This window comes from Phyllostomus discolor, chromosome 1 (assembly GCF_004126475.2).
Source record: "Phyllostomus discolor isolate MPI-MPIP mPhyDis1 chromosome 1, mPhyDis1.pri.v3, whole genome shotgun sequence".
NCBI lineage: Eukaryota > Metazoa > Chordata > Mammalia > Chiroptera > Phyllostomidae > Phyllostomus > Phyllostomus discolor.
In genome coordinates, this window is record NC_040903.2 from 87,417,820 (window position 1) to 87,443,459 (window position 25,640).

The following is a 25,640-nucleotide window of genomic DNA, read 5'->3' on the forward strand; positions in this document are numbered from 1 at the left end:
CAGTAGGGGTGGGAGGAGGAGAGAGGGGGAAAAGGTATAGAGAATAAGTAGCATAGAATGTAGGTTGAAAATAGGTAGGGGGAGGGCAAGAATAGTACGGGAAATGTAGAAGCTAAAGAACTCATAAGTATGACACATGGACATGGACTAAAAGTGGGGAATGTGGGTGGGAGAGGGGGCACAGGGTGGAGGGGAGTGAAGGGGGAAGTGGGACAACTGTAATAGCATAATCAATAAAATATATTAAAAAAAAAAAGAAAAGAAAAGCAGCTTGGGTGGGCCTGTAAGTTGGGTGGGACAGAGTCTCAGATATGGCACTTAGCCTTCTGGCTCTATGGCTCTGTGTGGGGAGGATTCAGAAAAGGGACAACAACCTCTGCCTAATTTTCTCTCTGGGAGAAAGCTGTCCCTAGCTCCTGCATGAATGCCAGACACTTCAGTGTCTCCCTGCATGCCACTGTTGCCTTTCAAGCTGCTACCTTGGTGCTGGAGCTTAGAGGGAGTGAGTTGGAGTAAGTCCGTGTATGGGTTCTTTAAGAGGAACTGGTTGGGACTCTAGAAGTTTCTTCCACCGACTCAATTCTTGCTGGTTTTTGCAGCCAGAGTTATATGGACTTACCTTTCTGGCACTGGAACGCTGGGCTTGGTGGCCTGGTATGTGGCTGGGACTCTTTGTTCCCGAGGTATCCCTCCCAAATTTTTATCCACCAGATGTGGATATGGGACCAGCCCACTCTGCATCTCTGCCCCTCCTACCAGTCTGGATGGATGTGGTTTCTTTAATTCTGTAGTTCTCAGGCTTATAGTTCATTTCTAACAGTTCTGAGTGATGGTTGGTCTATGTTTTGGTTGTAATTTTGACATGGTTGTGAGGAGGTGAGCCATGTTTACCTATGCCCCCCTCTTGACTGGAAGAAACTATCTAAATTTTAGAAAACTCTTATGTATTTTCTCTGGAGGAATAAGACCATGACTAATGCACATTTTGGATAGTTAGTCCCTGGGAAAAAAAAAGACGATTGCATTTGGGTTTTCCTTCCAGTTTTTCAAAGAATACCTTAAATATTTTTGTTCATGTTTTAAAAAAATGAAAACCCATGTTTACCTCTTCATGCTAATGTATTTGCATATTTCTTTATTTTTACCTTAATAAAAGCAACTAAAATAAAAAAATTTGTAGATCTAGAAAAAAAGTTAAAATAATGTTTTGAAGCTTTGAAAATAGAACAATATAAGAAAATAATGTTTTTTTAATCGGGTTTATAAACTATTATCTCTGTGATAGTAAAGATAAACCTTGCGAAATGAAAATAAACACATTTAACTTGTTTACAAATGTATAAATATGCATTATAGTATATTATTTGATGTTTTAAATTTACATGTGTTTGGTTACTAAACTCTAATTTTGCCCAAGCTTGTATTAATTTCCTTTTACCTCAAAATGTGTATATTGTTTTTGAATTTCATATTAAAATGAAATTATTCTCCAGACATAGGCATAGATAATTAGCTGTTTCTCTTTTTAAATGGCCCTCTCCTCTTCTGACTGGTTTTGGTGGCAGCTGTTCAGCACAGCTGGGCCAATTAGTAAACCTGCCCATGGGCCCCTTTTTGAGAGCACGATACTCCGTGTCCCCCGGAAGCCTGTTATTGGTCTTTTTGTTCCTTTCTGGGCACTGCTCTGGAGATGGAGGGTGCATGCTCTCAAAGTGGCTGTGAATTTGTAGACTTTCTAGAGGGTAATGTGAATAGGAATTGGACAAATATAAAAGAAGTTTCCTAGAGAAAGAACTGTTGGACTAGAGGAATTATAAAAAAGGAGGTAAGAGTAAGCTAGCTAGGTACTAATATTCAGATTTCGATTTTGGTCTTACAGTTTGAAATGGTTATATAACATTACCACATACTTTTCCAATGTTTACAACTATATTTTTCTACAGGAATAACTTTAAGACAAAGTTCAGTTTTAAAAACAGCATAATAACATTGTTGAAAATTTAGAAAGCAGGGAAAATATCATTCATAATTTTTCTGAGTTCATTTATTTTATGTACTTATGGTTAATCTGTATATAATTTTGTCTCTTAGCATTCTATCGAAACCATCATAACTTTAAAATGTGTTTTTCTAACAGAGATTTTAAATGTGTTTATCAATTACAATATCTTTTTAAATCTTTTTTAATACCCCCAAATTTTTAAAATAGTATTTGGTTTTAAAACTCCTCTGCAGGTTAGCCACCCTTTTGCAGTCTGCTGTGGATGCTAACATGAATGTGCTTCGGGTGTGGGGAGGAGGGATTTATGAGCGTGATGAATTCTATGAGCTCTGTGATGAACTCGGAATAATGGTGAGTAATTGACAGCATTTTATTCTGTAATGTGTTACTGTATGTGTTCTGAGAGGGCGATATTGCTTATTCCTTTTTTTCTCAGAGTCAGGAATGATGTCCCATTTTTTTGCAAAAGAATAAATGGCATCTTAAGAATCTAGAGCTATAGTTGATAGTGAATATCATTATTATTTTATTATTTTTAACTCATAGACATTCTCTATAGTAGTTATATGTAAGTGTATAGCTATCTGTATTTTCTTTGTAATATGAGAGTGTGCATAAAAAAGAAAATATTTAAAAATTTTAACTTTGAGACTAACAAGCCCTAGAGAGAGATAAAATAATACAATTAAATAAAGTAAAGGTGTGCTTAATGTTTTTAAGTCCTTCCAACATGTTTTGTGTTAGTGAGGGTTAAGCAAAGGAAGTTTATTTTTAGTTCTAGTATTACAGTTATAAAATACAAAACTCTCCATAAAAGAATAGTACTTATGAAAATATCAATAATGCTGATGGTCATGATGATGTGACAGGTTTCTGTAATATTCGTTGAGTGCCAGGCATTGTGCTCACTGTTCTGCCTCTATTATTTCATTTTATCTTCATGCCCATGCTATGGGGTAGTCGTTGTTGTTCTATGTACCCATTTTACAGATGAGGAAACTGACCTGGGAAGAGGTTGAATAACTCACCCATACTCAGTCCGTGGGGCTGTGGTGGAATCCCGGCTACGACTCAGGCCCACTGACTTGGGGCCGTGTTCTTGACCACGGTGTTAATGACAGCCTGCCTAGGAATGAGCTAATGTGGTTTCAGTACTAAAATGTCCATGTAGTAATTTTGGGGGCCGTGAAAACTGAATTCCTCATAAACAACTTATGTTTCTTAATAGTCTGGTCCATCTCTCAGTACCAAATTCCCAGTGAAAATTAGAGTGAATTAGGAGTGAGGTAGGACTGGGTGGAGCGGGAGCTTCATTTTGAATTTTATATCCCCCTCAACACACTTTCATTATCAAATTCTCCTTTTCTCTCTTTCCTGCCTACCTCACATTTTTCTCTTCTCAGGTTTCTCTGCAGTTCTGCGCAGTTCTGAAAAGTCGTGGGGTCCCTCAGTGCCTTTCCCAGTGTCTTGCCCATAGTAGTGCTCAAATGGCCACACTCCTCAGGCCAACGTAGTTTTGTGTGAAAGATAATCCTCATGGTCCAGAGTGAAGAATTTCTTTCTGTGTGATAAAATCTGTGGACGTGCTTTATTGCCTTTTATTTGATTTGCTAGGTATGGCAGGATTTTATGTTTGCCTGTGCCCTTTATCCAACGGATCAGGATTTCATGGATTCAGTGAGAACAGAAGTTGCTCACCAGGTATGTTGTTACCATTCCAAGAAGAAGGAAAATGCTTACATTTTAGTTTTGCTTTTTGTTAAACCTCTCATGGTTCTTTTTGTTGTTCTCTTTACTGAATCCCATGAAAAATCACAGTCAGGTAATTGACTTTCTAGGTGATTCCATTCAGTCTCACAGCTTTATCACCTTATGACTCTCAGATTTATCAGCTGTCCTGACTTCTCTGCTGAATTCCTGATGCATGTATCCCGCTGCCAACCAGTGTCTCAACTTGGAGGTTTAATAGTCATCCCAAATGTAACATGTCCAAACCAAACTTATATTACCTTCCCCGAACTCGCTTTTCCTAGTTTTTAATGATTGGCAATGACAGTCTGAATTTCATAGGCCAAAAAATTTTAAGTGATTCTTCACTTTTGATTTCTTTTGTATTCCACATATACACACTTACATTTATGTTTACAGGTCTGCAAATGCAAGGAAGTGATTATATCCTAGCTCCATCCACTGAAAAGGCCTAGAAACAATGAACAACTAGTAATACTGAGCATCCTTACATGAAATAATATTTCTAATTAAGAGAAGGGCTTCTCAGAGAAATGGCTGATTTTAGTCAGGTCTGGCACAGGAAATATACCAATAGATTATCCTGGAATATTTTGACACACAGATAGCAAGGAAGCCATAATAAATATGCCAAAAGAACTTTGATGAGAGTCTGACCAACCAAAAGTGGGACAATTTGAGGTTCGATAAAGATAAGAATGTCGGTGGATTGAAATCCATCAAGTGTGTTGTAGTACATGAGGTTTTAATTACAGTGGAGGTGTAGTTGCATGAAAAACCAAAAGAAATGCAAGGATTACTCTAACACTCAAGATAGTGGTTACTTCAAAAGGAGGAGCGGCCTGATTGGCAAGAGGGGCCCGTGAGGGCTTCTAGGGTGGTTGGTAAAGTTTTCTTTCTTGGTCTTGGTGGTGGTTACAGACTGATTGCCTTTAATAATTTACTATGCCATAATTTATTTTCTTTATCTGTGTTTTATTTTTTTTAAACGTTTAAAAAGTGCAAATGGAATCACCCCTTGCTCAAAGTCCTCCGGATAAAGTTAAAGACCCCCGGCAGAGCCTCTCCTGCCCTGCCTGCCTCTCCACCGCATCCAGCACCATCTCCCCGTGCCGTCTGCCCCAGAACACCGTCCCCATCACAGTCCCTTGGGGACCTCATCACTCATTCCCTTTTGCCCCTCTTTCCTTGAGCATGGCTTTCTCTGGGAAAAACCTTTCTAAATCTGCAAATCTAAATCAGGTCATTTGCTTTTTGTGACACAAGCCCCTTTGAATTGCTTATTCGGGTTTTGTCACCCCTACAAGGTTATAATCCACCTGAGCTTGGGCCTTGCTTCCCTCTGTATCCCCACTCCCTGGCTGGATTCTTCATCAGGTAGATGGATGGATAAATGAGTAACTTTTAAAGTGCTAATCATAGTTAGTAGGTTGCAAACATTTCAGTTTTATTTTTAATTTTCTTTCATGCGTATAATTAAAATAGGATATCTATGTGCTTTGAATTCTTTTATTTATTATTAAAGAGGAGAGCTTTTTATGCAGACTTTGTTAACATTTTAAAGTAAAGCTTACCATAAAATTCTAGGTCAGTCTGAAGGGTGTTGCAGAGTCACTGAAAGTTTTGCCTCTTCAGGATTTGTGTTTGTGTTTTTATCAGTACCACAAATGCACCAGTCACCGTGGTAGCAGCCCTCTCTCACCTGGGGGTACATAGAGGCAAATAAAGGAGATACTATTTAAGAGGCTACTTTGGAAAAACACAAATTTTCACCTTTTTTTTTAAACATTTTATTTATGTTTAGAGAGGGAAGGGAGGGAGAAAGAGAGAGAGAGAGAGAAACATCAATGTGCGGTTGCTGGGGGTCATGGCCTGCAACCCAAGCATGTGCCCTGACTGGGAATCAAACCTGTGATGCTTTGGTTTGCAGCCCGTGCTCAATCCACTGAGCTACGCCAGCCAGGGGGGTATAATGTTCACCTTTTTAAAGTGAAATGTATCTCTTTAATCCTTAATGCATTTCTATATCATGAATGTATTGCCTAGTATCTTGAATAGAGACCACAGTAGACACATCAGCTGGGACCCATCACTGTAATCATCCAGTACAGGGAAAGAGAAGCTATAAATACCACTGAGGTTATATTGCTAAGACAAGTTCCAAAAGAATTTTTCTAGACCATTGACTCACTCTGTTGTTCATTGCCTTCTTCTGTTTGGTACATCCCCCAGTGTGTCAGAGAACTGGGTCCTTTCAGCTTTATGGAGGGCCGGCCCACAGTGAGCCAAGGTCATGCTGACTTCAGTTCTTAAGACTGGCAGGGTTTTAGATAGATTCATTAATTTAGTCTTAGTTGACTTCCTTTTACATGACATTGATACTTATTTCAGGTAACACCCTCTTGATGCCCTAATTGTTTTCTTCTTTAGACTATTCCATACATTTGTGTTTAACTTCCAGAGTCTCTGGTACTCACTCGCTTTGTAAAACCCTCTCTAGTCCGTATGGTTCTTTGACATGGTGGAGGCTGTGTGGGGAACACTTTCAGCGGAAGTGTTTGTTCTGCCTCATTTGTTTCTTCACACAAGCTCCAGCTTGCTCTTGAGACAACTAACCCCTATAATGTAACGTTATATCTCCTGCATTCCGTGTTTCTTAGAACCTTGGTGTGAGTCAGATCAAGGTGAGGTTGATTTGTTTTTCTTGTCTAATAAAAGGGATCATATTTTCTTCAGTTTTTATACAGCAGGGAAGACAAGCCCTATCATATTGGTATTTATAAAATCTAGATAAAAGGAATCTCAGAGATTTCTTAAAATGTATTTCCACAGGTAAAATTACTAGCCATTTTCTAATGTTTTTTTTGGCACAAAAAAACTTATGTGAAGAAATTCAATGGTTATAATTTTATGAATATTATAATTCTGAGTTTTTTTATGTTGAGCATTTGCAAATTATTTTATGTTTTCTTAAACTTTAGATCAGGAGACTGAAATCTCATCCCTCCATCATCATCTGGAGTGGGAATAATGAAAATGAAGCAGCTCTGATGATGAACTGGTACAGCATAGACTTCCAACACCTGCACACCTATATCAAAGATTATGTGAAACTGTATGTGAAAAACATTCGAGAGGTCATCTTGGCAGTAAGTAATGGTTTCTAATGCAGTAGAATTTCAGAACCTGTTTTAAAAATGGATCAGTTTGAGTATTGGTGTAGTATATTTTTATGCCCTTTATTTTAGGGCAACCTTCAACAATATCATTTTAATGCAGAGTAATCCATTGTAGTGCTGCAGCCTGTGAAAGGATTTGTGGGTTTGGACTTCTTTAAGGATTGACATACCTGTGAAACTCACCACACATGCACCAATATTGTGCTTACAATTGCAGCTTGTCACAGACACTTCGGAGCCCATCCATGGGTTCCCAAAGGTTGTAATTCTGTCTATTAGATGATATATCGATGTGTCACTTGTTTTATTTTTAAAAATTTTTATTGTATTTTTTCCATTACCATTTAGCCCCCTTATGACTCCCTCTCCACACAATCACTACACTGTTGCCCATGTCCATGAGTCCTTTTTCCTTTTTGCTCAATCCTTCCATCCTCTAATTGCCCCCTCCACACTCCCCCCACCTTAGCTGTCAGCCTGCTTTCTGTCTGTGAGTCTGCCTCCATTTTGCTTGTTAGTTCAGTTTGTTCATTAGATTCCACACATGAGTGAAATCATGTATTTGTCTTTCTCTGACTGGCTTATTTCACTTAGCATCCATGCTGTTGCAAAGGGTAACATTTTCTTCTTTTTTATGCCCAAGTATTATTCCACTGTGTACATGTCCCATAGTTGTTTTATCCAGTCATCTACTGATGGACACTTGGGCTGCTTCCATATCTTGGTAATTGTAAATAATGCTGCTATGAACATAGAGGTGCTTATGTTCTTTTAGATTAGTGCTTTGGGTCCCTTCGGATATATTCCCAGAAGTGGGATTGCTGAGTCAAAAGGCAGATCCATTTTTAACTTTTTGAGGTATTGCCATACTGCTTTCCACAGGGGCTACACCAATCTACATTCCCATCAACAGTGCAAAAGGGCTCTCCTTTCTCCACATCTTTGCCAGCACATGTTGTTTGGTGATTTATTGATGATAGTCATTCTGAGAGATGTGAGATGATATCTCATGGTTTTAATTTGCATTTCTCTGATGATTAGTGGTGTTGAGCATCTTTTCATATGTCTGTTGGCCATCTGTATGTTCTTTTTGGAGAAGTGTCTATTCAGGTCCTTTGCCCACTTTTTAATTAGATTGTTTATTATTTTGGTGTTGAGTTTTGTAAGTTCTTTACAATTTTTGGATATTAATCCTTAATCAGATGTATTGGGGAATATGTTCTCTCATTCTAAGGGTTGTCTTTTTATTTTGTTGTTTTCCTTTGCTGTGCAAAACCTTTTAAGCTTGATATAGTCCCATTTGTTTATTTCTTCTTTTGTTTCTCTTGCCTGGGGAGATATGTCAGGTAAAATATTGCCATGAGCACTGTCTGAAATTTTACTGCCTATGTTTTCTTCTAGGATTTTTGTGCTTTTGAGTCTAATATTAAATCTTTAATCCATTTTGAGTATTCTTGTGTGTGGTGTAAGAAGGTGGTCTAGCTTCATTTTTCTGCACATATCCATCCAATTTTAAAAGCATATTAAGATAGTGAATTCTGTGAATTAATTTTCTAATGATAATCTGCTCCTAGTAAAAGCTTTATATAGTTAATATGTTTTTATTCTTTTACTCTATGCCAGACTTGATTTTCTCATATTTTAATTAGAATTAAAAATTCATAGTCACAAGTGAAATTGGCCTCTGGTAAGCACTGTAAACTCAAATGCCTAGAGGAACCAATTTTCTTTCTAAATTGAGTAAAGTAGAGTATATGATGCTCACAAAGAAAGAAGAGGGGGCTGTGGTAATAGAAGAATTGGATTTTGGGTCTCATTCCATATTTAAAATGTTACTGATACATAATTGTTGGTAAGACAGTTGGCCCATAGAACTCAGCTTGTAGCATTTTGTATGTGTGTATGTGTTTGTACTCACCTCACAGGATGAATTAGGTTTTTTAAATGTGTAGGAACAACTTATTTATTTATTTATAATTTTTTTAAGTTTCTCTATGTGGCATGGTTGATCTTGAGCCTGCAGGAAGCAAGGTGGCCCCAGACTTCTCCAAGTCTGCATTTCTTTGCCTCCAATTTGTGTGTCCAAAAATAAGTGCATAGGGACAATTTAAGTAAAATAAAGATTATCAGTTTTGTTGAGACAAGTTCACCCATAAAACAGGGCCCAATATCTTTTGGGGGGAATACATTCCTTCCCCATATATTTAATTTCTCTTATGGTTATTATCCAATTTGGGTTTACAACTTCTGGAACTATGAACGTTAGTGCTTTCTAGGAATATAGCATTTCTTCCAGAATTTAAAAGTTCCTGTGTAAGGAGACATGCTGTCATTTATAGTATGTTAGCTGGGATCATCTGTGTAGACTGAGACCGCAGGATTGTCAATGAAAGGAATGTTTGGGTGTGGAAGTCACTCCCTTTCCTGTGCATGTGTTTCTATGTACTTTGTGTATATATGCATCTATTGTGATGTCTTCAGTTACCCCTGGAAGCAAATACCCCAGCCAGAAGATTTCCATAGGCAGGGAAAATAAGGGACACAGCTGACTTAACTTTGCTACAGATATTATAGGTATATCTTTTCTTCTTCTTCCTTTTCCTCTTTTACCTCTTCCTCCTCCTCCTCTTCTTCTTCTCCTTTTCCTTTTCCTTATTTTCATAAGAGGGCACTAGAGAGTCTTTTTACTTTTTTAAAAACTTCTTTCACCCATTTTTCTCACCCCTATACCCCTCACTTCTGGCAACCACCAATCTGTTCTCTATATCTATGAGCTTGTTTTTTTTAAGATTCCACATATAAATGAGATCATATGGTATTTGTCTTTTTCTGTCTGATTTATTTTACTTAGCATAATGCTCTCAAGGTCCATCTATAGTATCACAAATGGCAAGGAATTGAAAACCTCTTTGAAGAAGTAATGATGGAAGACTTCCCAAATTTAGTGAAGGAAATAGACACAGAAGTCCAGGAAGCACTGAGAGTCCCAAGCAAGATAAACTGAAGAGGTCCACCCTGATACAGCATAATTAAATTGGCAATGATTAAAGACAAAGAGAGAACCTTAAAAACAGCAAGAAAAAAGCAGTTAGTTACCTACAAGGGAGCTCCCATAAGACTGTCAGCTGATTTCTCAACAGAAACTTTGCAGGTTATAAAGGATTGACAAGCAAGGACCTACAACCAAGATTACTCTACCCAGGAAAGCTATCATTTAGAATCAAAAGACAGATAAAGTGCTTCCCAGACAAGAAAAAGCTAAAGGAGTTTATCATCACCAGTATTAGAATAATCATTAAGGGGTCTTGTAGAAGAAGAAGGAGAAGGAGAAAGAGAAGGAGGAGAAAAAATATTAATAATGAAGTGGCAATAACTACATACCCATCAGTAATTGCTTTAAATGTAAATGGAGTAAATCTCCAATTAAAAACACAAGGTGGCTGGATGGATAAGAAAACAAGACCTATGTATATGCTGTCTATAAGAGACCCACTTCAGGTCAAAAGATACACACAGAATGAAAATAAAGGCATGGAAAAAGATATTTCAGGCAAATGAAAATGAGACAAAAGTTGGAGTAGCAATACATACATCAGAAAAAAATAGACTTAAAACAAAGGCTCTAACAGGAGATGAAGAAAGACCCAGCAATTCTAAGTATTTATACAAAGGAAACCAAAACACTAATTAAAAAAGATGATGCACTCCTATGTTTAACGCAATAGTGTTTGCAATGTCAAGATATGGAGCAACTTAAGTATCCATCAATACATGAATAGATAAAGAAGATGTGGTACATATATACAATGGAATATTACTCTACCATTAAAAGAGTAAAACCTTGCCATTTGCAACATGGGTGGACCTAGAGGATATCGTGCTAAGTGAAATAAGTCAGACAGAGGTAGACAAATACCTTATCATTTTACTTATATGTGGAATGTAAAATACAAATTAAACAAAACAGAAATACTCATCAGTACAGAGAACATTTTGATGGTTGCCAGATGGGAGATGGTTGAAGAGATGAATAAAAAAGGAAGGGATTAAGGTGCACAAATTGCCAGTTATAAGAACAGTCATGGGACCCTGGCTGGTGTGGCTCAGTGGATTGAGTGCTGGCCTGCAATCCGAAGGGTTGCCAGTTCAATTCCCAGTCAGGGCACATGCTTGGGTTTTGGGCCAGGTCCCCAACTGGGGGCGTGTGAGAGGCAGCCAATAGATGCAGTCTCTCACACATCGATGTTTCTCTCTCTCTGTTTCTCCCTCCATTCCCCTTTCTCTAATAATAAATAAATAAATAAATAAATAAATAAATTTTTAGAAAAAGAACAGTCATGGGGATATAAAATACAATGTAGGGAATGCAATCAATGATATTATAATAAGTATGTGTGGTGTCAGATGGGTTATTAGACTTACCAGGATGATCACTTTGTAAGTTATATAAATATCTAATCACTATGTGGTATACCTGAAACTAATATAATATTGTAAGTCAACTGTAATTGAAACATAAAAAAATTTGTTTAAAAGTAAAATTCTGTAAGTAAATGCTAAAGTAGAATTTGCTATATATAATATATAAATCTGTTGGTATGCAATATAAGGGGCAAAGGTAGAGGAGAGAGCTGGTTTCCAACTCTGCTTAGAGTGGTTCCCTTTGCACCACTCTTTGCTTAATGTGCATAGTGTTCTGGTATTCACTACATGCATGCACATTGTACCTTAATACAAGCTGGCCTTTTTTTTCCTTTTGTTTTCAGGGAAAGGAAGCAGCATTTTTGCTTGTTTTTGAAGTAATGCCTTCAAAAGTTTAACTTTTTAAAAACTTGAATGTTTGACATGTGATTTAATAATGTGACTGTATTTACAATTTTTATCTGTATTTAGATGTTTCAAATATTTGCTATATCCTAAAGTAATTTGAAACAGGTATATTTAAAAGAATGCTATGTGACTCTGGTAACCAAATATGCCCAGTTTATGGTGTTATTCTATTTATGTGAAGAAACTTTAGTGAGAATAGCTGGAAAACATATGTTTAAATTTTTAGGTTATCTGATATGCTAAGTCATGTGTCATAAAGAATTTTTCTATTCATAAACTGTGGTGGTTTAAGCTTTAATTAATGTTCATAGAATATTTATTTTACAGTTTTTAAACTGACAGCATTATGTTTCTCTTAGCTGGTGGATTTAGGAAATGGGTTTTCATATCTGAGGATTTGCATCTCATAGCTTCATTATTAAGTGGTTATGACTCCTAAGTCCTGGCTGGCCACTACATGCCTATGTAATCTTGGGCAAGTCACTGAATCTCCACTCTCCTGTCTATAAAACTGAGTTAACAAAAGGGAGTCACTCTTAAGAATTATTATGTGGATTAAGTGAGATAATGAATGGAAGGTGCATTACATAGATTCTGGCACACAGTAGACTTTTGATTAATGCTAGTCATCATTACCATCCTTTGCTGGCTTTACTACACAAGATAGATAGATCTTCAGATAGTTACGAACTTTAATCTCTAGTATTAGCACTACATTCTTGAACTTGAAAATATTAGCTTCTATGTGCCACTTTGTCTCCACCTTTGAATTGGAAATATGATGCCTTCCTCATAAGGGATTTATGTATTTTAAAATGATTATCTGAACAATAAAGGATGTTTGCCAATTTCTTGTTTGAAGATGGACAGGATTAAGTGCTATATAGTCATTACTGTTGTTATTTCTATCAAAGCATCAGGCAGTTAAGGAAAAGGATCATAATTGGACCTATCCACACACTAATTACAATAATTAGTTTCCTATTGTACATCATACTTTTAAAAATACAGTCATTCTCTTGCCTTATCTTATGGTGTCTTTTGGTCTGAATAAGCATTTAAGGTTATGACCTAGAAAGAAGTCATCTGTGAGATAGACTAAACATCAGACCTCAGGAGGAAATGATAAAACAGTGGAAAGAAATCATCGTTCATCACCTGGGGTGGAAATTTTTAGGGAGAGACTCTTAGTAATTTTACTGGCTGGCTCACGTTACCAGATTGTTCAAGAGTCTGGAGGAATGGAGAGGAGTTACTCAAGCTTGATTGATTAAGCCTGATTGGTCAGCCTTCTCTATTTTTCCTTCAAAGCCATTATAAAGGAATATTGTTTAAAATTGAAGAATACCACAATCTTACCATGCTTTTTAATGTTTTAAATTCAACCAACATCTGCTGAGTACCAATAACTAGTAACAAAGCCTCATTCCCAATGCTGCGAGGAAACTATTTTCCTCATGGGCTTGTAGTCTGCTCTTAGAGGAAACATGGGAAGAACGACAAGGCCGAGTGAAAGCAGCGCTATGAGAAACGGAGGTTCAGATGGTGGGAACTAAGTGGAGGAACCATTATTTTTAAATGGAAGGATGTAGGAAGACTTTTAAGTAAAAGGTGAGATTCAAACCAACCCTTAAAGGTGGAGTAGAATTCGAGGCAAAGGCTTATTCAGCAGATATTTTAGGTCTTAAAAACAAGGTGCATAAAGGTAAAAGTTGTGAAAGTGTGTGGGGAGCAGCACGCAGTGCACAGTGTTTGAAGCAAAGAACTCCTGGTTTAGTGTTGGAAAGTCAAATATGGAAAAGGCAGCTTGAAAACAAATCTTCAAAAAACTTTGAATGTTATGGGGTTAGGCTTTATTCAGTAGATAGTAGGAAGCTAGTGGACATTCTGGAGGAGAGGAGGAACTTTATCTGATCCATTCTGAAAGGTATCTTTTCTAGCAAAGAATTAAAGAGGTGAGAGATTCTAGGTGAGGAAGCCAGTGATAAAAACCAGGAATTCTCAGCTATTGAGAATAATAGATGCTAGATATTGATATATTAATTATGACTATCATATTAATTAATGTTATTATAATATAGCAATAAGATAAGTGCTTTATAGAATTTATTTATTTAATTTTTACAACCATCCTGGAATGTAAGTAATATAATCTTCATTTTAGAGATGAAGACATTGGAGGGCTACAAAGATTTATTAATTGTTCAAGGTCACGTTGGTATAGGTAGTGGGGTCCACCACCTATACTGAAGTGGGACTGGAAATAAGGTGATGGAAAAAATATTTAAATTCAGTGACTGAATGTGGGAGGTAAAGAGAGAGAGGGAGAAATTGAAGAAGGCTCTTGTTGGGCACCCTTACTGAAGGTAGGAAGTATAATCAAGTAAGTTTGTGAATAATAAGTAAGGAATTCTGCTTTGAAAGGTTGAATTTGAGATGCTGGCAGGGCCAGCCTGGTGGAAGTGTGGAGATGGTTATTGGGAGTAGAGTGTGGAGGTGAAATAGTCTGAGAGTAATGTGGACATTTGGTGAGAAGGGACGCTTTGGGAGAGGGTGCAGACAAGGAGAGGCTGAAGAAAGAGTGCTGTCATCTGAGAAGAGGAGAACTGGAGAAGGAAGAATCAGAAAGGTCTCAGGAAGCCAAAATGTGAAAGAGTAGTGAATAAGAACCCCAGGATAAAGGGAACTTAAGAAACAATGGGTGGGAAAAAGAATACCCTGGCTGGGTGTTCAGTTGGTTAGAGCCTCCTCCTGATACACCAAGGTTGCAGGTTTGATCCCTGGTCGGGGCACATAGAATCGACCAATGAATGCATAGGTAGGTGGATCAACAAATTGATGTTTCCCTCTCCCCTCCCTCTCTCTCTCCCCCACTCCCTCCCTTCCTCCCTTTTCCTCCTGTTTTCCCATCTTCTCTCTCTGTCTCTCTAAAATTAATCAATTTAAAAAAAAATGGGTGGTAAATAGGTAACTGACCAGAGAGGGAAGAGTGTGGGATTTTGCTTTATTTGGTAAGCAGAAGTCCACGGGCAGTTTTTGAAAAACCAAACCCAAACCCAAACCAATTTCTGTCAAGTAGAGTGATCAGGAACTTAATGTCAGGGGCTGAGGAATGAGTGCGTGGTAGGAATCTGCTGGAGTGCAGGGGATAAAGGGGGTTCTTTATCAGGGTGAGAGGAGTCCTTAGGCTGAGGGAATATGGCAGTAGAGGGAGATTTTATTTTATTTTTTAAGAGTAAATGATAATTTACTGGCTATAGTGCCAGAGTTAAATAAAGAGATGACCAGAAGACAGACAGGGAAGCTGGCAAAGAAAAGGAGTAAGGGTTGTTTTTTTTTTCCTATGACAGAAGAGAAACAAGAAAAAGAAAATGGATGGGAACACCCTAAAAAGTAAAATCTAATAGAGAAAAGTTGAGAATACTATTTTCTTTTTAAAATTATTTTATTGTTGTTCAATAAAATAATTGTTCAATAAAATATTTTATTGTTGTTCAATAAAATAATTACAGTTGTCTGCATTTACCCCCCTTCACTCCCCACCACCCCAGCCAAACCCACTTCCCTCCCTCCCTTGCTCCCACCCCCCTCCTCCTGTTGGTTTTGTCCATGTGTCCTTTATAGTGGTTCCTGAAAGCCCTTCCCCCCATTATCTCCTCCCACCTCCCCTCTGGTCACTGTCAGATTGTTCTTAATTTCAATGTCTCTGGTTATATTTTGCTTGCTTTGAGAAAACTATTTTCTGATCATCTATTTCTCAGGGAGGCCTTAGTGGCATTCTATAATATGTTTTATTTTTTCAGAGAGCCCTGTATTTTTCCTTCAAAACATTCATCACACTTACCACCCTTGGTCAGCATCTGGTTTCATGACTAGATTGCAATCTACTCTTTTAAGAGGTCAGTCAGATGTCCGTCCTGTTCCCTGCTGAGCCTCCAGTCCATAGAAAGAACTGCATGCTTGGCGCATAGCAGAGCTCCCAAGAGATTTCACGTGTTACTATTGGACAACATCACAGATTATCTCTCTGCTTTTGCAGTGTTGCAAAATGCCTGACACACAATAAACACTTCACTCGTACTTGCTAAATGAATGATTCTTCTCAGTGAAATAGGAAGTGAGTTCATCTTTTGAGATGATAATAACTAAAACGCTTTGAGTTCTGCCTGGGTGCTAGGCACTGCATTAAGTACTTTTATGCTAGCTGCTGTAGCAAATAAGCCACAGAGTTGCAGTGGTTTGCATAACAGAAGTTCTTACTCACTAACTCGATAAAGTGGCTGCTCCTGATGGGACAGGCAGCTGCCCTCCTGTCAGAGAGACAGATTCCTTCCAGCTTCCAGTTCCACCAGCTCTAGGTCCTGTGATGGGGGAAGAGGATGAGAATAAGTTACCTTACCCCATAGGGGCTAGGATGCCACTTCCTAGGGACAACTCTATATATTATGGATATGGGGACAGGAATTTTGGTGGATACTTAGCCATCTCTTCCACACATGAGCTCCTTACCTTTTACAATGGCCCTATGAAGGAGGCACTGTTATCCCCATTTCACAGGTAAGGCTATGGAGGATTGTACCTCTCCTAAACACTAAGGCTATGATTTGGGATTTAAACTTTGGTCTATCAGACCCAATAGCCTCTATTCTTTTGCATGCATTTGTTGTTTCCTATATGTGCCCTGACCTGGGATTGAACCCACAACCTTGGTATATTGGGACAATGCTCTAACCAACTGATCTCCCTGGCCAGGACACAGTAGCCTCTATTTTTAACCACTAGACCAGTGTTTTTCAAGTGGAAGCAGTTTTGTCCCTAAGAGACAAGAGGACATTTGGCAATGTCTTTTTTGGGGGGAAAGGGTAGGTACTACTGACATCTAGTGGGTAGAGGCCAGGAATGCTACTAAACATTCTAGAATGAACAGGACACCCGTAGCCCCCAACATACATACACAAAACAAAAAATTACCAGGCCCAAAATGTCAGTAGTGCCAAGGTTGAGATATTCTGAACTAGACATTATCCATCATGGTAGAAAGTAAGGTCGAAGCAAGACATGGCTGAAAAAGATTAGGAACAGGTGCTGTGAGGAATAAGCTAAATGTTAATTATGAAAGGGTATAAAGGATTGGCAAATAACAGAAAGATGCTGGTGGTTGATTAATGTGGAAGAAGGTAAATGGTTCTATTATTTTTCTTTGACTACCTGGCATTTCAGGGTCTTTTATTTATTATTTTATTATTTTTAATTTTAATTTTGATTGTTGTTTAAGTACAGTTTTCTGCCTTTTACCCCCATCCCAGTGCACCATTTCTGGGTCTTGATAGTATTTTTGAAGTTGTCTGTACTTTACTGGGTGAAAATATTATCCTTTAAACCATTTTGTTTCTGAACTCAGGGAGACAAGACTCGTCCTTTTATCACATCCAGTCCTACAAATGGAGCCAAATCTGTTGCAGAAGGCTGGCTCTCTGCCAACCCATATGACAAGCATTTTGGTGACGTACATTTTTATGACTATACCAGTGATTGCTGGAATTGGAACATTTTCCCAAAAGCTCGATTCGCATCTGAATATGGATATCAGTCCTGGCCTTCCTTCAGCACATTAGAAAAGGTAAGCCACTCTCCATTTCACAGTGATTCAGAACAGTGGGCTGTGGGCATATTCGTGACTATGACCACTACTGTGGAGGTACTTCTTTCACTACCTCCAAAAAACCAAATGAAATCTAACTGTTATTTTAAATTATTTTTAGGAGGAAGATAATAGAATATAACTTTTTTTCTTTAACCTTTGGGGAGTTAAACTCTCATAGTCATCATTTTAGGGATTATACCTTTTCTATGTTACTTTATTTATGTTCCTCCAGGAGCTCTCACGATTTAAATGGGAGCCAACAGCTGCTTAAACCTGATATATTATTACACATGAAAATAACTCTCACTTGCCACTTTCTGTATTTCCTACAACTTTTAAAAATCATTTACAGATATTCACAACGGGATAGTTTACTACAGCAAGAGAAATGAATGTGGTAAGTCTGTCTAATGCTATCACGTCACATCATTCATTTCTTTTCTCTCTTCGTCTCATTCCTCCTCTTCTTCGTCCTTCTTTTTCTTCATGTTGGTGTATTTGATTTTCAGTATGGCATTTCACTTTTTCTGTTCCTGATGATTAACTTTCGTAGATGGATTCAGTTTTAGAATTGTATGTGTTCTTTTTAAAACAACTGCAGTGAAATGTAATTCGGTGACCATATAAGGCACCAATTTCACATGTGCAGTTTAATGGTTTTCAGTATGTCCCCAGAGCTGTGCGCCATCAATATGATCTAGTTTTAGAACATTTTTATCACCCCCAAAGAAACTCTGCACCCAGGAGCAGTCACTGCCCACTTTCTCTGCCCCTCCCACCCCAGCTCTAGGCACTATTAATCTGCTTTGAATATCTATATATTTGCTTGTTCTGCCGATTTCATATATATATAATTGTAATAATGAAATACATGATTATTTGAGACTGGCTTCTTTCACTCAGCATAATTTTTAAAAAATATTTTATTGATTATGCTATTAGAATTGTCTCATTTTTTCTCCCCTTTATTCCCCTCCACCCTGTATCCCCACTCCCACCAGCATTCCCACACCTTAGTTCATGTCCATGGATCATACCTATAAGTTCTTTGGCTTCTCCATTTCCTGTAATGTTCTTAACCTCCCCCTGTCTATTTTGTACCTACCATTTATGCTTCTTATTCCTTATAACTTTTTCCCCATTTTCCCCACTTCTGCTCCCCACTGATAACTTTCCATGTGATCTCCATTTTTGTGAATCTGTTACTGTTCTACTTGTTCATTTAGCTCATTTTTGTTTTTATTTTTTTAGTTTTGGTTGTTGCTAGTTGTGAGTTTGTTGTCATTGTACTGTTCATATTTCTGACCTTCGTTTTCTTGGGTAAGTCCCTTTAACATTTCATATAATGGGGGCTTGGTGATGATGAACTCCTTTAACTTGACCTTATCTGGGAAGCACTTCATCCTCCCTTCCATTCTAAATGATAGCTTTCCTGGATAGAGTACCCTTGGATGTAGGTCCTTGCCTTTCATGACTTGGAATACTTCTTTCTAGCCCCTTCTTCCTTGTAAGGTTTCTTTTGGGAAATCAGCTGATAGCCTTATGGGAACTCCTTTGTAGGTAGCTGTCTCCTTTCCTCTTGTTGCTTTGAAGATTCTCTCCTTATCTTTAATCTTGAGTAACTTAATGATGTGCCTTGGTGTGTTCCTCTTTGGGTCCAACTTCTTTGGGACTCTCTGAGCTTTCTGGACTTCCTGAAAGTCTATTTCCTTTGCCAGATTAGGGAAGTTCTCCTTCATAATTTTTTCAAATAAGTTTTCAATTTTTTTCTCTTCCTTTTCTCCTGGCACCCCAATGATTTGGATGTTGGAATGTTTAATGTTGTCCTGGAGGTTCCTAAGCCTCACCTCATTTTTTTGAATTCTTGTTTTTTCATACTGTTCTGATTGAATGTTTATTTCTTCCTTCTGGTCCAAATCATTGATTTGCGTCCCAGTTTCCTTCCTGTCACTGTTGGTTCCCTGTACATTTTGCTTTATTTCACTTTGCATAGACATTACTTCTTCCTCTATTTTGCAACCATACTCATCCATTTCTGTGAGCATCCTGATTACCAGTGTTTTGAACTATGCATCTGATAGGTTGGCTATTTCTTAATAACTTTGTTGTATTTTTTTCAGGAGCTTTGATCTGTTCTTTTATTTGGGCCATATTTTTTCATCTCAGCATGCCTGTTGCATAGGAAGGGGCAGCACCTTAGGTATTTGCCAAGGCAGGACAATCCACGTCGCTGGGTTGTGGCACTGTATGTGGAGGATGGGTCTGAGAGGGAACCATGCAGCTTGCTCAGCTCTCAGCTGGCTTTCAGTCACTTCCTCCACCACTCTTAAGCAAATTGGGCCCTTCTGGTGCTGATTTCCAGGTGGGTGGTTTTGTGTACATTCTAGAACCCTATGGGTCTCTCTAATTTACTCTCCTTTGAGGCTGGGAATTTCTCCTCCTGCTGCAACCCCCACAGGTTTTTTCAATCAGAGGCTTTGAGGCTTTATTTCCCCACACTGGAACCCTGTGTTGTGGGGTCTGTCTCACTCACTAGTTGTTCCTCCCGGTTTACCGCATGCAAATGTGGGACTGCCCACTCTGCCAGCTGCCAACTTGTCTGGGCTCCCAGCCACCACCTTGCTGCAAGTCCTCTCCACCCCTTCTACCAGTCTGGATGAATGTATCTTCTTTAACCCCTTGGTTGTTGGACTTCCATATAGTTCAGTTTTTTGGCAGTTCTGTTTTTTTGTGTTTTTAAATTTGTTGTTGTCCTTCTTTTGGTTGTGTGAGGAGGCAAAGTATATCTACCTATACCTCCATCTTGGCTCACTGACTTAGCATAAATTTTTCAAGTTTCATCCATGTATAATTTATTAGTATGTCATTTTTTTAAATTAATTTTTTTAATCATTGTTCAAATACAGTTTTTTCCTTTTTACTCCCAATCAGTTCCCCCAGTGTGTCATTTTTCATTTATTTTTAATTTTTATTTTAATTGTTCAAGTACATTTTCTGCCTTTTACCCCCATCCTAGCCCACCCCCCAACCCTCCCCACCTCCCTTCCATTTCCACCCCCCCCTTGTTATTGTCCATGTGTCCTTTATACTTGTAGGAACAAACCCTTCACTCTTTTCCCCTGAAATTCCCTCCCCTCCTCACTCTGTCAGCCTGTTCTCAATTTCAGTGTCTTTGGTTACACTTTGCTTGTTTGTTTTGTTGATTAGGTTCCTGTTAAAGGTGAGATCATATGGTATTTGTCTTTCACCACCTGGCTTATTTTGCTTAGCATAATGCTTTCCAGTTCCATCCATGCTGTCGCAAAGGGTAGGAGCTCCTTCTTCCTTTCTGCAAATGGACAAAGGACTTGAACAGACATTTCTCCAAGGAGGACATACAGAGGGTCCCGAGACATATGAAAAGATGTTCAGTATCGATAGTTATTAGAGAGATGCAAATTAAAACCACAGTGAGATACCACTTCACACTGATCAGAATGGCCATCATAAACAAAGCAACAAACAACAAGTGTTGGAGAGGTTTTGGAATATGTCACTCTTTTTAAAAGATCTTATTTATTTATTTTTAGAGATAGGGGAAGGGAAGGAAAGAGGGAGAGAAACATCAATGTGTGTTTGCCTCTCGCATGCCCCCTACTGGGTACCTCGCCTGCAACCTAGGCACGTGCCTTGACTGGGTATTGAACCAGTGACCCTTTGGTTTGCAGGCCAGTGCTCAATACACTGAGCCACACCAGCCAGTGTAGTATGTCACTCTTTTTTATTCCTGAATAATATTCTGTTGTATGGATATAGCACAATTTGTTTGTCTGTTTATCATTTGATGTATATTTGTGTTATTTGCACTTTTTTGCTATTATGAATAACAGAGTTCTGACCATTTATACACCTGTTTTTGTGTGAATATCTGTTAAGTTTATATCTAGGATGGAATTGCTAGGTCATATGGTAATTGTATGTTTATCATTCTAAGGAACTACCAAACTGCATTCCATTGTGGTTCCACCATTTTACATTCTTACCAACAATGTAGAAGGGTTTCAGTTTTTCCACATTCTTGCCAATATTTGTTATTTCCCTTTTTTTGCATTTCCTTGGACATTTATATATACAGGAAATTTGCATTTGTTTGGCAAATCATATTGATCATGTTTTCATGTGCTTGGTGTTCATTTATATATCTTCCTTGGAGAAATACATATTCAGATCTTTTGCCCATTTTTTAATTGGGTTATTTGTGTTTTTATTATTGAGATATATATTAATCTCTCTCTATATATATATTCTGGATATGTTTCTATCAGATATATAATTTGTGAGTGTTTTCCCCCAATTTGTGAGCTGTCTTTCTACTTACTGATGGCATCATTGAAAGCACAGGCATTTTTAATTCTGATGAAGTCCTACTTATCCATCTCCTCACTTATTTCTTGTCCTTTTTGTGTTGTATCTAAGAAACCATGCCTAACCTGGATCACAAAGGTTTACTTCAGTTTTGTGTTCCAGTTTTAGCTTTTAAATTTAGGTCTATGATCTATCTTGAGTTAATAGCTCTGTTTGATGTGAGGTAGATGTCCAGGTTCATTCTTTTGCAGGTGAATACCCAGTTGACTGAACAATATTTATTGAAAACATTATTACTTCCCTCATTGAATTCTCTTGACCCCTTTTTTAAAAAGATTTATTTTTGGGTTCTTAATTTTGTTCCCTTGATTTGTTATGTCTGTTTTATGCCTGTGTGCACTGTCATGATTACTGTAGCTTTGTAGTAAATTTTGAAAGCAGGAAGTATGGATTCACCAACTTTGTCCTTCGTTCAAGATTGTTTTAACTGTTCTAGGTTTTTTGCATTTCCATATGAATTTTATGATCACTTTACCAGTTTCTGCAGAAAAGCCAGCAGGGATTTTGATAGGGATTGTGTTGAATATGTAGATCAGTTTGCAAAGTATTGCCATCCTAACAATATTGTCTTCTAATCTATGAGCATGTGATATCTTCTTTAATTTTTTGGTTTTTGGTGTACATGTCCTATACTTCCTTAGTCAAGTTTATTCCTAAATATTTTATTCCTTTTGGTCCTATTTTAAATGAAATTGTTTTAACAGTTTTTAGATTGTTCATTACTAGTGTTATAAAGATAGAAATTATTTTGTATATTGAATTTATGTTTTACAACCTTGTAGAACTCATTTATTAATGTTAACAGTTTTCTAATTTTTTAAAGGCATTTCTATATAAAAGAGCATGTCATCTGTAAATAGAGGTAGTAGTGTTTCTTCCTTTCCAATTTGGATGTCTTTTATTTACTTTTCTTGCCTAATTGCTCTGGCTAGGACCTACAGTAGAATGAAGAACAGAAGTGGTAAAATCAACCATCCTTGTCACCTTTCTGTCCTTATGGAGAAAGCTTTCACTCTTTTACTGTTTAGTATGATGAACTGTTAGTTTTTCATAGATACCCTTTAGCATGTTGAGGCAGTTCCCTTTTATTCCTAGTTTGTTGAGTGTTTATATCATGAAAAAGTGTTGGGTGTTGTCTAATGCATTTTGTTCATCTATTGAAATGATCATGTAGTTCTTGGCCCCCTCTACTATCTCTTGTTTAAAGCAACCACAAAGTTTTAAAACCATTTCAAAATCTTCCTCAATTTCACCACCTGAACAGAAGTATATTTGCTTCTACATATCAAAGTCGTATTGTACTTTTAGCTTTAATATTTATGTTATAAGCTTAGTTTTGCACCCCCCTTTTTTATTAGTTTCATATTGTGGGGCTGATCTTTTGGGAATGCTAGTATTTCAAAGTGAAGGAGGAAGGAGTTCAGTATCCTCCTAGCAACAACTGTTAAGAATGGGAATGAAGGCAAGAAAGAAGCAAAAATATTTACCAAGCAGATGCTGTGTACCAAGAACTCATTGTTTTATTTGACACTATTCCACCCTCTTTCCATTTTGACTGAGGCCCAGAAGGGAACCAAAGCACTGGGGAGTGAGAGTTCTATCCATATTCCTAGGTAGTGAGTAATATATCTGGATTCAAACTTGCTCTCAGACTCCAAAGCTGATGACTCTCTTTTCACTATATTTCAGAAAGGTTTTAGAAATTGCTAAATGTCTTTTGTGAATGTATAACCATTTCTATTTACCTCCTGAAAATAACGGAATTGTCTTGTTTTTGTACTATGTCTGATGATGTTCAAAGGTATGCATCACAATAGTTTAAAATAGGGAAAAATGTAGAGAAGTTCTATTCATTATGAATCCTTTATTTAGTCACTGCCCCTTTTCAAGTGACATAGATTAGTTGAAGATTTCAATAAGTAATACGAAAATAAAAGAAACCAAAAGAATAGCTTTACATAAAAATTTTACTTTTTTATGTAGAGGTTTTTTGGTGTGTTCAACAAAAATATTTAAAAAGTCTCTCTCCAGTGTGGGATGTAAAATAATCATTTTCAATGAGCAGTTATCAATTTTGCACAGTGATTAAAAGCTTGGACTTTGGAATAGATCTGGACCTGAATCCTAGCACTGCCCTACCCTAGCTATATTGCCTTGGAAGAATTATTTACTCTATTGTGCTGTGTATAACGTGCACTTTTTTGCCCAAGTTTCGAGGGAAAAATAAGGATGCACATTATACCTGGGCAGTATCTGAAATACCTCGGATCTGTTCTTGTGTTTTGTAATTATTTGTTACATAAAGTTTCTTGTACCATAATATGTTAAAAAATAAATGCTAAAATTCCTTTATAATAAAAAACCCAAGTATCTAAATATAAATAAAAAAATTGAAGTAAAAAATTAAAACAAAAGATTTTTTTCCCTGAAAGTTTAGGTCAAAAACGTAGGTGCACGTTATACACCAGAGCACATTATATGTGGCAAGATATGGTAATCATTTTGAATTTCAATGTTCTTATTGGTAAATTGGGGTTAATAGTAGTAAATAACCTCTTGGGACTCTGTGTGTGTGCATGAGATCGTGTGTAAAGATTAAGTTAATTAATAACATTGAAGCCTTAGCACAGTTTTTGACACACAGTGACAACCCGTAAGATGTAAGCTATTGTTACCATTCACCAAGGTCATTCTGGCTATGTGATTTGTTTTATTTTGTTCAGATTCATCTAGGTTTAAAGAAGGAGAGGCTTGAATTAGACTGCACAAATAGCTTTGAATCTTGGGCAAGTTATTTAACCTTTCTGTGGTTGGTTTTCTCATCTATAAAATGAGGTGATAACACTGCCTACTCATAAGATTGTTATGAAGATTAATTTAGTTAGCATTCTTAAAGCAGTCAGAATCGTACCTGGCACTTTCTGATTCCTTCTGGTGACATTGTTACAGTTGAAATTTGCAACACTTCCAAACCACAGCTGTCAGAAGGTAGAAAGTTTCCCACATAACAGAAGATTAGGTTCACTGATTATGGGACACATTCAGATTTCTGATGAGAGAGAGGGCTGAGAGGCCCAGAGGTGAATTTCCAGACTTTAAAAAGGAAGACTAATTTTTAAAAGGAACATTATTGGTAAAGATATGTGCATCTCAGGTGGGTACAGATGACTGATACTAATACCTCTATTTTAAATAAATAATAGGAGTAATTTGTGTTCTCTAAACTGTCTGGTGGTAACAGTTTTGAAAAATACATAGGGTCTAGCACAAATAATGCCCCTTTTTATTATAAAACCATAAGTATGTAATTTTTTAAAATATATTTTATTGATTATGCTATTACAGTTGTCCCATTTCCCCCTTCACTCCCCTCCACCCTGTACCCCCTCTCCCACCCACGTTCCCCCCTTTAGTCCATGTCCACATGTCATACTTATGAGTTCTTTAGCTTCTACATTTCCAGTACTATTCTTGCCCTCCCCCTACCTATTTTCAACCTACATTCTATGCTACTTATTCTCTATACCTTTTCCCCCTCTCTCCTCCTCCCACCCCTACTGTTAGCCCCCCATGTGCCCTCCATTTCTGTGGTTCTGTTCCTATTCTAGTTGTTTACTTAGTTTCTTTTGGTTTTGCTTTAGGTGTGGTTGTTAATAATTGTGAGTTTGCTGCTCTTTTACTATACATGTCTTTTCTTTATCTTCTTTTCTTAGATAAGTCCCTTTAGCATTTCATAAAGTAAGGGCTTGGTGATGATGAACTCCTTTAATTTGACCTTATCTGAGAAGCACTTTATCTGCTCTTCCATTCTAAATGAGAGCTTTGCTGGATA

At 37.4% G+C, this 25,640-nt stretch overlaps 1 protein-coding gene and 1 non-coding gene across 2 annotated transcripts in view; one reads left to right on the forward strand and one right to left on the reverse strand.

The window, feature by feature from the left end:
• The window catches only part of MANBA (mannosidase beta), a 119,353-nt gene that overhangs the window by 64,075 nt on the left and 29,638 nt on the right, over positions 1–25,640 (forward strand). Inside the window, exons 9-12 of the mRNA XM_028507288.2 lie at positions 2,236–2,353; positions 3,617–3,703; positions 6,733–6,900; positions 17,162–17,380. Coding sequence (XP_028363089.1) covers positions 2,236–2,353; positions 3,617–3,703; positions 6,733–6,900; positions 17,162–17,380 — 592 coding nt within the window. The remainder of the gene's footprint in view (positions 1–2,235; positions 2,354–3,616; positions 3,704–6,732; positions 6,901–17,161; positions 17,381–25,640) is intronic.
• LOC114493694 lies at positions 8,923–9,047 on the reverse strand. The gene has a single exon (XR_003684303.1). It is a non-coding gene; the product is annotated as a small nucleolar RNA SNORA38 (small nucleolar RNA).